The following is an 18,151-nucleotide window of genomic DNA, read 5'->3' as shown; positions in this document are numbered from 1 at the left end:
GTGCGATAAAAACTGTCATACCAAATTTTGTATCCAAATTTCTAAATAGCTATGATTGAATATGACTATGGGTTCAAAACCATTTTATATTTTTAAGTGTAGCAACAGTGAAAACAACACATTATAGGTAAGCAGTGCTTTATTCCACAGTCCAGAAGACAGGTTGTGTCCCCTCTCAAACAAGCACTTGCCCCGTCGGGCAACCTGAAAGCAAACCTGCCCGAAGGTTTTATTTACCTGCCGGGGGCAGGTGGGCTAGCCTTAGTGTCAATGCCTGCATTTTTTGTATTAGATCAAATAATATCCATAATTCCACTACAGTAAAAACAACACACAAGGAAAATGTATAATTACTTCTTTATTACACAGATTAATGTACATGTTAATCTGGTCTACAAACATTACAGAAGGGGGTATCATGACCCAGGCATTAAAGCAGTGATTCTCAAATGTTTCCATCTCAAGGACCCTGAAATTAATCTGTATTTGGCCGTGGACCCCATCTGAAAATATTTTATCTGAGGCAATTTTTCAAGATTGTTTGAAAATTGCAGATCAACAAGCTCACCATGTGTTGCGAGCTTGTAGATTGTCCATTTTAAAAAGGCCGATGTATATAGGCTTAAAGCGGTTAAACTGATTTTGATGCTACTACTGTATAACTAATTTAGCTGGGGAACCCCATCAAGGACCCCTGGGGGTCCCCGGATCCCGGATTTTTGAGAACCACTGCATTAAAGGACAGATGCAACTGTATAGCAGGCGGTTTAAAAGTAGATTCTTAGGTATGCCATTAGTCTGTTGATTTAGACAAGCAATACATGCATCTACTGTACCTAACTTGCATTATGCCCATTTTTAGCTGCATCATACAGCAGCTTGGATTTGTTTTCTTTTAAGGCACTTGGCTATGAACATAGCAATGGCAATCCAAGAAATGGCAAAAAAAAAAAATCTCTTTTTTACAAAACTGTTTATATAGTCTACTACATATTATATAACCTGTAAGAAATTATTAGATGACAAACACTGTTGAATGGTGGTCAATCATGTGCAAAGTAAAATACTGTTTTATAATAAGTAAAAACTCAACCAGCCTATTGTACTGGGAGTGAAATGTAGCACATTTTGTAACTTACAAAATACAACTGTAAACATATCTTATGTATGGACCTGTGGTTTGACTAATACTCATATTGGCAATCATGTGCAGAATACTTCTTTAAGGCAATGTGGCAATTATACTGCAATTAATTGTGCAGTCTCCTAAAAGTAATATACTCAACAATACTGTCAGGAATACTAGAGAAAATTGTTATAACATTGTCCAGTGGTCGAATTCCCTGTTTGTGCAGGTGCCGTAATGACTTCCTTAATTATCATTTAACAATTATAACGATTACAATTAGGAGGATAAAGGGGGGAAAATAATAAAAACAAGCTTCAATAGACTAAAAACGTATTTGACACATGTGAACGGTTATTACACAGTGGCAGTGTTTGTATCTCAAGCTCAAACAACACAATTTATGAAAATCTTCATCTACATCTCTATAAGGGCAATGTTAGCAATGGAATGGCAGTGTTTCAGCATAGAGAGCCGTTCTGCTTTTACAGATTTAAGCTGGTCAGTCGATGGCATTACAGTTGTGTAAAATCCTTACACAGCCACAGTGTTTACAACACGTCATGAGCCAATGGAATGTAAAGTCTTTGTAACTTAGTAATGTAAAATGTATGCAAGTTATAATCTACATGTTGACATCTTATAACCACTAGTCAAATTAAATTCTATACATGTGATACATTTATACTGTACAGGCAAATCCAGTGTTACCTTAAACACTGGATTTTACTGTGAGGGCACACAATGTCTCCACCAGGATAACAATAATAATACAGCCATGACTAAATCAACGACTAGAAAGTGTCATTTAAGCTCCACAGTGCAACGGTTTCTACAGAGCAACTGACTCTTCAAAAAGAAACTAATATTGCCTCCACTATTCAAATGTGTCTTTCAATGGCACATCAACTAGATGACTCGCCTTCACATTTCAATTAATGCTTGATTTAGTTTTTTTTTTTTTGTGATAATGGGTTTTAGTGATGTTTTTTTCCCCCTTCCCAAATGGTGCATAATAGGCTTACAAAACGGCCCAATAGACTTCCAACAATGTATTTTAATTCAGACATAAGGCCACTTGAGGGAGACAAACCACATGGTTTCTGTTCCCATTCCTCATCAGAATCAGAAGGTACAAAATCAGGAAGCACAAAGACCAATCAGGGGACAGGCTACTGCTACTACTTCTATCAAGTTTCTTCTTCCAGCCAAGGCTGTTGTGTACCTTCCTCTATACCCCTGGAGCAACACATTGTTCAGATGGGTGTTGTTATTCATGAAGTTCATTATCATTACCTTCCTCTCTATTGCCATCAATAGGGTGACCATATTTTCAGCCACTCAAACCGGGACGCAAAACACTGTTGCCTAAAACTGGGACCCTAAAAGCAATGCGCACGTTACCGCACACGCGCGTTCCCATTCTCTAACGTTCGTGCACGCGCACACACGCACCGCAGGGTTGCAAACAGGCAGTGAGTGATTGACAAACAGGCTCAGTGTTGAATTCAGACACGCAATGAATTTGTTCCTTTTTTCTGATTGGTTAGGTGAGCAAGTTTTCATGAAAAGAACATGATAAATGACTATGCAACCACTGAAAACAGCTACTATTATTTTAATTCTGGCGAAAACCGGGACAATTTTGTAGTGAATGTTGAAAACCGGGACATATTGGTGTTTTAGAGATATTTGTCGGGACACCGGGACACGTAGCTTGAAAACGGGACTGTCCCGGGTAAAACGGGACGTCTGGTCACCCTAGCCATCAAGCACATTGTGAATATTGTGGACAGCATGCTGAGGAGATGAGGTGGTGTGTTGGGGGTGGGGTGGGGTGGGGGGGATTCCTTGAGCTGATGCTAATACCCCCTTAAAGCTTTTGCTAAGTGTTATTAGCAGCATCTCCTGGCTGATGGAGGCGGCTGCCGGGTAAGTTTGAAGGACTCGTTGCTCTCTGCATCTGGATTTTCCAGCGGCGGAATCTGTTTACCTACAAAGAAAACAGATCAGAATCAGTTGTTTTTTTAGTCTAGGTAATCACCAATCAGTCATCTTAGCAGCGAGAAGCATAGTTTTAGTAGTAGTTCCATTAAAGGAGTAGTTCCTAACCCAAACAATTACTTATTTTTTATCAATTACAATCAATTCATGGAGATTTTATAATAATTTGATGACTGGATCATCGGTCAATAGGAGACTCACTGCCGGCCATCAAATTATTGGCTGAGGAATGCAACATAAACGCCCACGGTCACCAAATGAAGTTTGAATACAATGAAGTCGGTCTATTGTTTAATGTGTGAATTATTTCGCCAGCTGCCATTATCACCTCAATAAAGACAATAGGCACACACCTTCACCTCAGACTAGGCTGAAGTCCACATTCTTGCTGCCCCAGCCCCTCCTCCTGTGTATCAAATGCCTATCAGATAGGCTTTCTTAGACGGTTTTTGAATGGCTACGCTTGGCTACGAATGAAATCTGCAGGTCACACTGTGTATATTGCTTATCACGGCAGAACACACCACTGGTACCTCCACACACCAGCCAAAATAAATGCCGGTGCATTTTGACTAGGGCTAGTAAAGGGCGTTTCAGACGGGGGACTATTAACACGGGCGTTCAGCGGGGATCGCGCCGCGGTGGAGACACAAACACAATCGCTCAGCGAGGAAACGCCGAGCGATATTACAAAGATGACCACAATCCAGCTCTTGCCGCACGAGAATTTCACGGGACCGTGCCCGCTCTCCTCCCGTCAACTTCTCTGCACGTCCCAAATAATCGCCCGCCTCTAATTGAAAATGAATTACTAGGGCGCGTCAACCGCCTCCTGTATGAAAGGGGCTTAACACTACTCTATTCTACTAGAAAGATTGTTTGGAAACTGTATGTTATGTTATAAATCTCTAGTAAGAACTGTACATTGATAAATGTTGGCTGCTGATATTTTTTTTACAAAAACTATGGCAAAAGCGATGAAACATTATTTAGTTTAATTCATAATACCCAGGAAAATAATCCTCATTCTTTTCCGTGGACCTCATCATTACCCTTCTACCAACCATAAAATGACCTTTATTTTGACAGGCTCTGGTGGGTGACAGAGAAACAGGAATTATTCTTGGCCTCATATGTTGAAACACTGAGCATTTTTAGGCCCACACTACGCACCATGACAACATGACCTGGTGACTCATGTCACACATTATGACAACCACATGTGGCAGGAAACTTACTGATTTTCTGAAAGAGTTCTTCAACATTGACAGCATTTCTAGCACTGGTCTCAATGAAAATAGCTGCAATCGATTCAGCAAACTCCTTAGCTTCCTTCATGGGCACTTCCCTGTAATGGAGAAGAAAATGAGAGTAAGCAAGGCCACAGTGGACAGGGAGCGCCGTAATCAGTATTCGTTTAAATATTGGGATGTCTTCTGTCATGTATAAAGAGTCCACTTTACAATTTAATCCAGAGGGATTTACAATAAGCAAGGACAGCACAAGGTAATACATCAAAGTAATCTAGAATCATAGATTCTAGATTCTAAGATTCAGTCTAACAGTAGAATAACCAAACTATCTATAATCTGGGGGGGTGCACAGTATATGAGGGATTGAGTGTAGGAGTCTCAGAAGTAATGATGGAGAACCCAGACATAGTCAATGATGTCAGTCATCTCCAAATTGGGGCATTGTTTCAGCACACCAGTGATGTCTGAAATGTGGGCACTGTCCGTGTACAGGCTAGTCTGTGATGTCAGACTCAGTACTATGACGTCAGTGTAAGACGTCTGGATGTTATGCTCATCTTCAAGTTTGGGCATTGTTTCAGCATGCGGCTGTTACTCATCACGTCTACACAGATTACACACAGTCTACAGGCATAAAATGAAATTATGACCTCTGCGTCAAAACACACTGTAACAGTACAGTACAGATTATGTCTGGTAGTAACAATACCTTGATTCAGAGTTCCACTGATGTCAATCAGTGTGTTGGTGTGAGTGATCGCAGAGCAATCGTCCCTCCAGATAAGCATCCTACCAAGCGTGTGCGTCTCTGTCTGCAGGCTCTTTAGACTATTGATGCATATATCCATCCTTAAACTGTGTGCGGTGTGGGTGATGGCTGATTTAAGCTGTCACATCTACACCACACGGTATATACTGTATGTATGAATTCATTGGCAGTAGATGTACATCAAATTATCCATTTATATATTCACTGTTGTTATATACGGTTCATATAGGGTAGACTCTTTTCATTTATTTATTCAAAATACATTTATTTTCTATCTCTCTCTCCCCCCCACTCCCCCAGCATATCTACATCATATCAATACAGAACTAATACAAGATAGGAGCATAGTTGTTGACCCACCTGATGTCTCCTAAATCATTCTTGTTCCCTGCTATGGCTACAACAATGTCCTCTGGTCCATGTTCTTTCAACTCCTTCACCCACTTCTTCAGTGTCTGGAAAGAGTCCTAGACGACACAGCATAAAAACAGACAGTCATCTCCGGGCTAAAGAAACACTTATTCACTTTAAATGGGAGGTTTTGCTGAGCAGACAAACTCTTGGTCAGCAAATCCACTTCATAGTTAGACCTGATGACAGCGTCCCTATTCTGGGCATGCAAAAACAGGCAAACATTTTGCAAATATAGCCTATCCACAAGCTCACAACAAGTCACAACGTGATTTACTCCAAGACGGAAATAGCAAGACGCAGCAATTCCGGTTTACTTCCTGTATCTGGGTGACGTAGGTGCTGGATACCTTTTTAGGAGGAGGAAGTAGGTTGGAGTCTATTCATTTACAATGGGAGAGTGAACGTGAAAACAGCTTCTGAACCATTCTTTAGCTCCGTGGTCACTGAACTAAATATTGGACCCGATCGTCACAAGCCACATAATATTCCCCAAATTGTCATACTAAAGTGGCTTTTTTCAGCGACACAAATAAGGAGAAAATCAATGTTATTATCGCCCTTTATCTGTCCCAGCAACACACTCTTGCGGGATCTAGAACCAGTAAACAGTTACAGGACGTTCGCGAGATTTGCCGTGAGACGCCGGCGCCCACTTAGGAGGCTTGTAGGCTTTGTCTACCATGTCGCACTCTAGTGGCTCCAACCAGGATGCCCTATCTTGTTAAAAATCTTTGATTTACTCAAGTACTGCACTGCATTATACTGCAGTAAGTACAATCTTTTGGTATTTTTGAAGCGGTGAAAGCCGCTTCCAAGGAGTGGCTTTGTCTGTCCCGTACATGTTTTTTTTGAGGATTCCCATAGATTTTCAAGGAGTGGCTTTGTCTGTCCCGTACATGTCCCGTGCATGCATGCAGGATTGGTCAAGCTTCACATGACAATTTGGCCCTCCAGATAAAATCATTCATTCATTCAGAATTCATAAAAATATAGAACAGAACTAAAGCACATAGAAAGTATAGATCTAGAACACAGAATGTATAGATCTAGAACACAGATTTCATAGCTCTAGAACACATAGAATAAAAGTTCACCGCTTCACTTCGAACCAAGGTTTGATTTTTTACTTCTACTCTACTACATCTCAAGAGGCAAATATTATACTTTTACTCCACTACTAGTTACTTGATAGTTACTGATTTTGATTATTATTACAAAACATACATTACCCACTTGAGCCCTATATACATTTCGACCATTTGAATAGCTGATCTACAAGCTCACAATGCATCGCATTCTTAATAATTTTGTACTTTTACTCCAAGTTAATTACTGACTTTTACTTGTAACAGTATTTCTACAGTGTCATTCATGCAATTTGCTAGATGCTTTTATGCTGTTGATACAGTAGTTCTTCCACTACTGATCCCAAGCAAGTGACAAGAGCTTCCCATCTTTCTTACCAGTTTAGTAATGTCATAGACGATGACAGCAGCAGCAGATCCTCGGTAGTACATAGGAGCTAGTGAGTGAAACTACAAGAAATGAGAGAAGGGGGAAAAAAAGGGAAAGAACAGAGCGTGACAATCTGTTCACTCATTACATCATATGGAACATCACATTAGTCAGGATGCTTCATCAGTTCATCATGCTATGCAACAGTCTTGTGATCATATGTGAACTAGAGATCTAGTCTATAACTGTGGAATGTCACAGAATGAATGCTAAATACATCACATAATTGATTTCTGGAGGTTTGGATGAGTTAGTGCAATGATTTAGAAGAATGCACATTGCTTGAATATTTCTAAACAATTTGACTGTAAACCTTTAACTCAGGGGTCTTCAACAGGGGGTCCGGGACCCCTAGGGGGTCCTCAGAGTTGCTACAGGGGGGCCGCCAAATCTTTGTGACAGGAACATTATTTTAAATCAACACATTGAACACTCGCATCCCTATTCTGAAGAGAACTTTAGAGAAAAATATCAGATATCAGAAGCTCTCAACGCCTCGCACTGCGATTGAGAGCTTGTAGATCGGCTATTTTCGGCAAATAGGTTTGGTGTAGAGGTAAAAAAAAAAAAGCAGACCAAGAATGTAAGGTCAAGTTAACTAAAACACAAATCCATCATAGACTGATGACAGTGCTGTCAAACAAGTCTATCTATGAATCTATCTATGAAATCGATGAAATTCGGCATCAAAATACTGTATGTAGAGGGGGTCCCTGCTTCATCTCTCTTTTAACTAAGGGGTCCTTGGCCTGAAAACATTGAAGACCCCTGCTTTATCTTGACAAACAGAATTACTACAGACGATGGTGCATGGCACTTGATTCTTTTCAGGTGAACCTTATTTTGGCAAATGTTCAAAAACTCAAAATATATTTTTTTAAAATAGTTACAATAGATGTATGTGCTTATAGATTTCTTTTTAGCTATTTGTCATACAATCACGTATATAGGGCTTAAGTTGTTAAGCATGTAAACATTACTGCCTCACATGCATCAACCAAAAAAGAAGAACAAAAGACGTTGGCATTCCCTTAAGCACTTTCACCCTGGCTTCCCTATTTTGGGCGTGTCATAATAGATAACATTCTCGAGAAATGTATAGCATAATCTACAAACATCTACATTGTGAGCTTGTAGATCAAATAGGGCTTAAGGGGTTAATACTGGTTTTCCATGTACAGTGTGCCATTTCAGATGAACCATGTTCAAGCTAGCTTTTCCCACAAGAGGAGGATTGATTTTTTCCATCCAGTAACCCCACCTCCTCTCTTATGTGGCACTGTGACAAAACAGTTCCTCAAACTTTGAACCTGTGTGAATAATCTTCTTCATGCCAACAAATCACCCCACTTCACGATGACACACATGGCAGATGAGAGATTGTGTAACTGCTACATTCCTCGACAAAATGGGAGGACAGAGTCAAAGCAGTGATATTCAGGCATGATTTATGAACTAAGCGTGTAGAAAGGTTTGACTTGCTTTGCTTGATAAGCTGAAGGACACAGAGTGAAATCAGCCAGTGGGTTTGAATCTGGATGAAGGCCATAATGGCACATCACTGCCTCTATCACCCCCTTTCCCTCGTATATGTCACTCTCCACAGGCACAGAAGCAGAAATTCCCTCAGAGCTTTTCAGGCTAAGGGCCCCTTAGCTGAGATAGAGACAGAGAAAGCAGGGACCCCCACTATGTTTTAGAAGAGCTTCCATTCATTAACCTATATAAGAAGCTTTCAAAGCTAGCTCACCATATTTAGCTGATTGTCTCATCAATGTCTGTTGACCATTGAGAGACTTGATGCTGTGCTCAGACTGGCAGATACAAAGGACACAAAGAAGATACACAGCATATACACTGACAGCGTATCTGAAGTTACACCTGCTCAACTCTTTTTAGCTTTGTAGCTGTTGAAGTTTGTGTAACAACTACAATGTGTCGGAAATGAATGGTAGCCTGCAGCTTTGTAGCTTCCAGTGTGAACGCAGCATGAGACCTGCTTGGAGGTATTCCACAGGATTGTTTTGTGTGTGTATGTGTGCGCGTGGTGTGTGTGCATGTATGCGTGCGTGTGTGCGTCATACTGCATGATGTTTGTGATTTCAAGATAGGCCTGTATTAGACTATTATTTGTTTTGGCACACATTTTGCCAAGTGTCGGCACTCTGATCTAGGGGTTTGGGGCTATGTTGGCACATTTATAAATTCATATTTTGAGGTTAATATTCATGGGTTGCATTTGTAGTACTAAACCGGCCATATTGAGGACCAACACAGGTGTTCAATGTGTCTGATTGGCATAGAACCAATGTTCTACGTTAATCAAAACACCTGTGTTGGTCATCAAAATGGCTGGTGTAGGACTACAAATGCAACCCATGAATAATGTCGGCGTGTACCAGTGGACTTGCATGGCTGCGACTGGCTAGTGCCGGCCCGGCCCGGTACATCCATAGGCTGGAGGGACAGAAGCGTGACTGGCCAGTGTGGTAGGATGCTTATCTGGAGGGATGATTGCTCTCCAATTATTGGCACACTGTCAGAGTTAAGGGGAGATAATTGAAATGTGAAAGTTTGAGAAACACTGCTTTAGACGATCAGAAAGCCGGATGCACCGCGTTGGATTCGAACCCCTAGACGCTGCAGTAGTGGGATTATTTCGAATTTTATATACAAATTGAGTAAATAAACCTGATAGATAAGTGAAACGTTTCCGTAGTGCAAGTACACACCCTTTCCTGTCCTGCAGTGTCCCAGATCAGGAACTTGTGCAATTCATTTCCACTCGGCACTGTCTTGGTAAGGAATGATGCACTGTGAAGAATAAAGAACATTTCGCATGGTTTACAGCACAATGAATGTTTTCTCAAATTACTGTAATACATTCTACAAAGTCACACGATTTGGCAGTGAATAAAAAAATAAAGTCTTTGTGAAAATGTAATACCAGACAAATAATCATATATTTGAAAGTTATTGGTATTGATGTGTCATTTTTCAAAGTGGACTTAACCATAAGTTAGGGGCGGCATAGCTCAGGGGTAGAGAAACCGTTATTAGAGCACGAAGGGTTCCCGAAGGGTTCCCAGTTCGAATCCGGGCTCCCCCTGAGTTAATGTCGAAGGGTCCTTGGGCAAGACTCTGAACCCCTAGTTGCTCCCGGTGAGTAGGTTGGTGCCTTGCATGGTTTCCTCCGCCACCGGTGTATGAATGTGTGCGTGAATGCGTGAATGTAATGCACAATCTCTGTAAAGCGGTTTGGATAAAAGCGCTATATAAATGCACCATTTACCATTTATTTTAGTATTAACAGTGCACATGCAAGTCAAGAGATTGGACTAGACTGCTATTCATTAAATTTCATTGCGTATGTTCACTGAAATGCAACTTGCAAAACTAATTTGAACTTGGGTCTGAATGAAGCAGGCTTCATCTTGCCTGCTACCTGGACTGGACTGCACGTTTTAGTTACAGATGGGCTATGTGCAATAACAAAGGATTATTATTCCCAGTGACACCTTTTGAATGTTTTTTATCGATCGATCTAACTGACTAAAAATGTTGATTGCTCATCGGTTTAAATTGTGTGTGCAGCAGTTAACATCACACCTACAATGTATTTAATAACTGTGATGATCTTACCCTATTGTTGGACTTATGTTGTGATCAAAGTGATCCTGTACAAAACGGCACACAATACTGGACTTCCCGACTCCAGTGTCCTAAAAAGGGAAGAAATTACAGCATTATCTTTGAGAAGGCATCAAAGGTCCTTACACTTGTCTTGACTCAAAATGTAAACATACATGTGGATTGTGATAGTACCGTATATGTTACGAACATTCTGTACATAGCATCATAGTATGTGTAAACATACAGATCTTTATGGTACATGTAAACACGTACGGTAACGCAGATCATCAACTGAATTTCCCCCTTGGGATAATAAAGGTATCTATCTATCATGATAGTACACAATCATACAAGCAGATCCTTATGCTACATGTAAACATTCAAGTAGATCATCAGGTATCTATCTATCTATCTATCTATCTATCTATCTATCTATCTATCTATCTATCTATCTATCTATCAGTTGAAACAGCTAACAAATCAGATAACAAAAGCTGGATAGGGGCTGAGGAGCAATGATGACGGTCACCACACCGGTCATTGCCGAATCAGAGGTGTGCAGGTCTTTTTCCAAGCGCGGGTTAACCCACACAAGGCACTGGGGGTCAGATGCACGAATCAGCTGTGTGGAGCATTTGTGGACATTTACAGTACAACAACCAATCCCTTTCAGAGGGAAGAGTCCTCTCTTGCTTCTATCTATCTATCAGGTTACCACAAACCATAGACCCCCACCACTATGCTCACCAGCTAAATAGATCCAGACGACACCATAGCCATAAAACGCCACACTCCACACTGCCCTCACTCACCTGGAGAAGAGGAAGACTACTGCATTCAACACCATATTCTTTAAGAAATGCATACAGGTAAATAGGGGCCAGTGTTAATTTTGTCGACTAAGACTAAGACTAAAAGACTACAAGACTACAAGATTTTGATATTTTGTCGATAGACTAAAACTAGACTAAAACAGTCCCAAAAGACTAAGACTGTTATTTGTGTTATTCAAAAGACTAAGACTAAGACTAAATCTAAGTCTAAGACTAATGGCTGCAAAAAATTACACTGGCATTTAACTGCAATGAAATTAAAGGCAAATACATATTTTATGTATGTTTTATTTTGACCAAGTAACAGGCAGTAGAAGTCAATGACTTGTTCATAATTATGTGGTTATATTAGGCTAAAAAACCTATCCTAAAAGACGAAGACTAAAAGTCTAAGACTAATCCCAAAAGACTAAGACTAAGACTAAAATGTTTTGATATTTAGTCGACTAAGACTAGACTAGACAAAAATTATTTCAGAAGACTAAGACAGGACTAAGACTAAACGGTGTGTTATTCAAAAGACTAAGACTAAGACTAAATCAAAATTTGCTGAAAAAATTAACACTGATCGGGGCTTGGCCGAATCCACCATTCCCTCGCCGAACAACACAGCTTTCACCATTGGAACTGGACTGTGACAGTCAGAACGACAGGTGGTGAGGATGGACTCTGACCTTCCCCTCAGCACAGCAGCCGTCCAGGACTGCGTTACTCTACTCTATTCCCTGGCCTGTACATACAGCCACAACTGAGTGACCACACATAGCTCCAAACCAGTGGTCAGGTTTGCTGACATCATGAGAAAATCATGGGAGAACTACTACTACTCTGCCACCAACTGATCCAAAATGCCGCGGCACGACTGGTCTTCAACCAGCCTAAGTTCTCACATGTCTCTCCCCTTCTCCGCAGCCTCCACTGGCTCCCGGTTGCGGCCCGCACTGAATACAAAACACTGATGCTGACCTTCAAAGCAGCCAAAGGTATGGCTCCTCCATACCTCCAAAACCTGATCAACCCCTACACCCCCACCTGTTCACTTAAATCAGCCAACACAGGGATGCTGACAGAACCCTCGCTAAAAACTCCAGGGCAAAAATCCACTCGTCCGAGACAGTTTGCCCTCCTGGCCCCCAAGTTGTGGAATAAACTCCCTGTCGCACTTAGAACAACGGACTCACTCGCTAGCTTTCGCCGTGGACTGAAGACTCACCTTTTCAGACTCCACCTAAACCCTTAGCACTACAGAAAAATCAATGGCCATACATGAAGCTAGTTAGCATTTGTTTTTGTTTTTAGGTTTTTTTAGAACTTTGATTATATTGTGTTTTTTCTAGATAGATATCCATTTGCATTTGTTATATTGTTGATGATGTACTGACATATTATCTTGTTTATTATTGTGATGTTATCTGCTTATTGTAAGTCGCTTTGGATTAAAAGCGTCTGCTAAATGCCTATACTGTATTACTAAACTGTAAACTGTGGAATCCCCTGACACCATCCGTGTTCAGTGGTAGTGGCAGTGGTTCTCAAACTTTCATATTTCAAGGTGTCTCCTCAACTCTGACAGTGTACAAACGAACCCTGGCCTGAAAAACATCTATCAGGACTCAGGAGACCACAAGGGGATGTAAATGTAAATTCCCAACAAAAGGAGGTGTCATTCAGCGCCGTTTCTACACTTTCTCATTTGAATTTGTTGATATGTATTATCGTGTTAATTCTTTATGCTATGTTGTTGAATTGAACACACACACACACACACACACACACACACACACACACACACACACACACACACACATATATTATATGAGATACTTCAATGGTTTCCAGTGGAAATAAGCTTAGTCTTTTCATGGATCTCCTTTTAGTAGACCTTGTACCAGTGAACTGTACCGTCATGAAACTGTACCTTTTCCTATGCAAACTTCTAATAAAGTCTTCAATCAATCAATCAATCAATCAAACACACACACACACACACACACACACACACACACACACACACACACACACACACCATTGCATGTTGCACCCTTCACACAATAATTAAGCTACATGTAGATAGATTTACACACAGTACTGTGAAGTGCGCACATACACATATGGATAATATTTAGTAGTAGGACACGTGCACATGAATAATGCACATATTTTGCTTTACTTTACATACTGTACAATTATTGCTATTCTTAAAAAATGTATTGTATGTATTGATATCGTTGCTACAGTTCTGAGGAACCAAAACCAAATAATTTTACTCTTGTGTGTGTGTGTGTGTGTGTGTGTGTGTGTGTGTGTGTGTGTGTGTACGCACATACACACAGCACGCACACACACACACACACACACACACACACACACACACACACACACACACACACACACACACACACACACACACATAGGATATAGCAGATCATGATAATACATGTAAACATAGACATCATGAGAGTGCATTGCCCTAACTTTTAATTTGAAACATCTTGGAATGCATGAGACCACAGTGGTATGTGGATGGAGTTCCTGGTTTTTCTAAAAAGAATAACGTGATGCACATTTCCTCGTACGGAGTTAAGTAAAGATGGAAAGAGATTCACTGTTTATTTATGTAGGCTATGTTATGTACAGTATTTACAGTGTCAGAACACAAAGACACTGGTCTGGTGTTGTTTTGCAAACGCAGCAACAATCTGGTTAACTTGTAACAACTAGCCGGATGGTGACGTCATGCATGCCTGGTCATTTTAAGGCACAAAGGCGAGGGAGTGGGAAAAAAAGCAAAGAGCAAAACAGACACACTGACTGACAGCAGACGACGACTGTATTCAATAATACATCCCAAAAGCCGGGGACAGTCAAATAAACAGCTTCATAAACGCTTGCCAGTCTGCAGGCCAAGCGTTCTGATGCGCCAGAAAGTGGGTCGACCACCCGACGACTTTTGACTGAACAAGTTTTAAAGACCAATATATAATAACAATACATTACACACACGATTTGTGTAAAAGTATCTAAATGTTTTGTCTCCGCAAACAGACAAAGTCTCGCCGATTCCTCACTTTTTTCTGTCGACATGCAAAACAGTGATGAGCAGACAGAAAGAACAAAAAACATCTCCACTTACCCCTAAAAGGCACACTTTGAGCTCCCGTATGGCCATTTTTAACTGGAGTGAAGCCATCCGACTTTGCCAAACGGGAGGTGAAGTGAGCCGACGATCAAAGTTCGCTGCGCGTAGTAATTACCGTAGGAGCTCGCTGGGGCTGTGACGAAAGCAGGCAATGGTCCTGAAAGATACATAACGTATCTTTTGAGTGTTTTATCAACACAAAGCAGCTCTACTGTTTACCCTATAACTCTATTAGTTACTTTGTAATTATTTACTCAAGTACTTTTAATTTACCAGAGTAATATTTTTTCTCAGCTTGTAGATCTGCTATTTTCAAACATTAGTAGGCCTATTTTTACTTTTTCTACTTTTACTTTTATTCCAATACTTTTGTACTTTTACTCAAGTACATTTGGATTTTTTACTTGTAACAGAGTATTTCTATATTGCAGTATTTATACTTTTACTCAAGTAATGAATGTGAGTACCACTGGTTTTACCTCATACTATAATCCAACAATAACAGTAGGCCTAATAATAATAATAATCATAATAATAATAATTAATTGGCTAATCATTGACAGCACCTTAAAAAAAAAATAATAATCAGTGACCTCATTTTGATTGAATAGTCATGATATTTGAATATTCATGATATTTGACATCTATCTATCTATCTATCTATCTATCTATCTATCTAACCATTACGGCCAAGACCCTTGCAAATTAATTCTTTGCCGCAGCGTGATTCACACTTGCAAGGGAATTCCGTCCTTGTCCCTTTTATGCACATATATGGAGTACCCTGATGTCATAAATATTAAGCCCAAATCTGGGAATGCCCATATATGGACTTATTGTGTCAATCTCATCTGCTGGCTGGCTGGCTGGCTGGCTGGCTGGCTGGCTGGCTGGCTGGCTGGCTGGCTGTGATATATTACTTAGACAATTTCTATGAAAATAAAATAAAAAAGACTCCACAATAGGTTTGTTCACAATTCCAATTGGAATCAACTCACATTATCCAACTGTACATGTGATAACATTTTTTTAAGGTTTTATTGTAGAAAGTGCCTACAGGTAATATAGTAATAATATAGTAATATAGACTTTCTATGGAAAACTTCCTTCATAGGTTTGTTCACCATTCCAATGGGAATCAACTAACAATGTCCCAATATACCTCTGATAATAGTTTTGTAAGGTTTTACAGTGGAAATGTGGAGTAATATAGCTCCAAAGTGGCCTACAAGTGCAAATTTTAGACGATTTCTCTAGACTTTGAGCATTAACCAAAAAACTTCCTTCATAGGTTTGTTCACCATTCCAATTGGATTCAACTAACAAGGTCCCACTGTACCTCTGATAATAGTTGTGTAAGGTTTTACAGTGGAAATGTGGAGTAATATAGCTTCAAAGTGGCCTACAACTACTATAGTAATAATACAGTAATATAGACTTTCTATGGACTTTGAGCTTTAACCAAAACACTTCCTTCATAGGTTTGTTCACCATTCCAATTGGAATCAACTAACAAGGTCCCACTGTACCTCTGATAATAGTTTTGAATGGTTTTACAGTGGAAATGTGGAGTAATATAGCTCCAAAGTTGCCTACAACGCACATATTTTAGACACTTTCTCTGGACTTTGTGCATTAACCAAAACACTTCTTTCATAGGTTTGTTCACCAATCCAATGGGACTCAACTAACATGGTCCCAATGTACCTCTGATAATAGTTTTGTAAGGCTTTACAGTAGAAATGTGGAGTAATATAGCTTCAAAGTGGCCTACAACTACTATAGTAATAATACAGTAATATAGACTTTCTATGGACTTTGAGCTTTAACCAAAACACTTCCTTCATAGGTTTGTTCACCATTCCAATTGGAATCAACTAACAAGGTCCCACTGTACCTCTGATAATAGTTTTGAATGGTTTTACAGTGGACTTGTGGAGTAATATAGCTTCAAAGTGGCCTACAGCTACTATAGTAATAATACAGTAATATAGACTTTCTATGGACTTTGAGCTTTAACCAAAACACTTCCTTCATAGGTTTGTTCACCATTCCAATTGGAATCAACTAACAAGGTCCCACTGTACCTCTGATAATAGTTTTGAAAGGTTTTACAGTGGAAATGTGGAGTAATATAGCTCCAAAGTTGCCTACAACGCACATATTTGAGACACTTTCTCTGGACTTTGTGCATTAACCAAAAAACCTCCTTCATAGGTTTGTTCACCAATCCAATGGGACTCAACTAACAATGTCCCACTGTACCTCTGATAATAGTTTTGAATGGTTTTACAGTGGAAATGTGGAGTAATATAGCTCCAAAGTTGCCTACAACGCACATATTTTAGACACTTTCTCTGGACGTTGTGCATTAACCAAAAATCTTCCTTCATAGGTTTGTTCACCAATCCAATGGGACTCAACTAACATTGTCCCAATGTACCTCTGATAATAGTTTTGTAAGGTTTTACAGTAGAAATGTGGAGTAATATAGCTTCAAAGTGGCCTACAACTACTATAGTAATAATACAGTAATATAGACTTTCTATGGACTTTGAGCTTTAACCAAAACACTTCCTTCATAGGTTTGTTCACCATTCCAATTGGAATCAACTAACAAGGTCCCACTGTACCTCTGATAATAGTTTTGAATGGTTTTACAGTGGACATGTGGAGTAATATAGCTTCAAAGTGGCCTACAGCTACTATAGTAATAATACAGTAATATAGACTTTCTATGGACTTTGAGCTTTAACCAAAACACTTCCTTCATAGGTTTGTTCACCATTCCAATTGGAATCAACTAACAAGGTCCCAATGTACCTCTGATAATAGTTTTGAAAGGTTTTACAGTGGAAATGTGGAGTAATATAGCTCCAAAGTTGCCTACAACGCACATATTTGAGACACTTTCTCTGGACTTTGTGCATTAACCAAAAAACCTCCTTCATAGGTTTGTTCACCAATCCAATGGGACTCAACTAACAATGTCCCACTGTACCTCTGATAATAGTTTTGAATGGTTTTACAGTGGAAATGTGGAGTAATATAGCTCCAAAGTTGCCTACAACGCACATATTTTAGACACTTTCTCTGGACGTTGTGCATTAACCAAAAATCTTCCTTCATAGGTTTGTTCACCATTCCAATTGGTATCAACTAACAATGTCCCACTCTACCTCTGATAATAGTTTTGTAAGGTTTTACAGTAGACGTGGAGTAATATAGCTCCAAAGTTGCCTACAACGCACATATTTGAGACACTTTCTCTGGACTTTGTGCATTAACCAAAAAACCTCCTTCATAGGTTTGTTCACCAATCCAATGGGACTCAACTAACAATGTCCCAATGTACCTCTGATAATAGTTTTGTAAGGTTTTACAGTAGAAATGTGGAGTAATATAGCTCCAAAGTTGCCTACAACGCACATATTTTAGACACTTTCTCTGGACTTTGTGCATTAA

At 39.8% G+C, this 18,151-nt stretch overlaps 1 protein-coding gene across 1 annotated transcript; it reads right to left on the bottom strand.

Annotated features, from left to right (window-relative positions):
- Positions 1-340: 340 nt before the first annotated feature.
- On the bottom strand, positions 341-14,736 carry rab31 (RAB31, member RAS oncogene family). The gene is made up of 7 exons (XM_080726093.1): positions 14,681-14,736; positions 10,724-10,803; positions 9,814-9,895; positions 7,030-7,101; positions 5,513-5,619; positions 4,369-4,478; positions 341-3,119 (listed from the first exon to the last, which is right to left on the bottom strand). Exons 1-7 carry the CDS (start codon positions 14,714-14,716, stop codon positions 3,022-3,024), a joined length of 585 nt encoding a protein of 194 aa, XP_080582219.1. The 5' UTR covers positions 14,717-14,736; the 3' UTR covers positions 341-3,021.
- Between the last annotated feature and the right edge of the window lie 3,415 nt (positions 14,737-18,151).

This window comes from Nannobrachium achirus, assembly GCF_963921795.1.
Source record: "Nannobrachium achirus genome assembly, chromosome: 5".
NCBI classification, from domain to species: domain Eukaryota; kingdom Metazoa; phylum Chordata; class Actinopteri; order Myctophiformes; family Myctophidae; genus Nannobrachium; species Nannobrachium achirus.
Note: the sequence above shows the minus strand (reverse complement) of the source record. Positions and strands in the feature narration are given on the sequence as shown.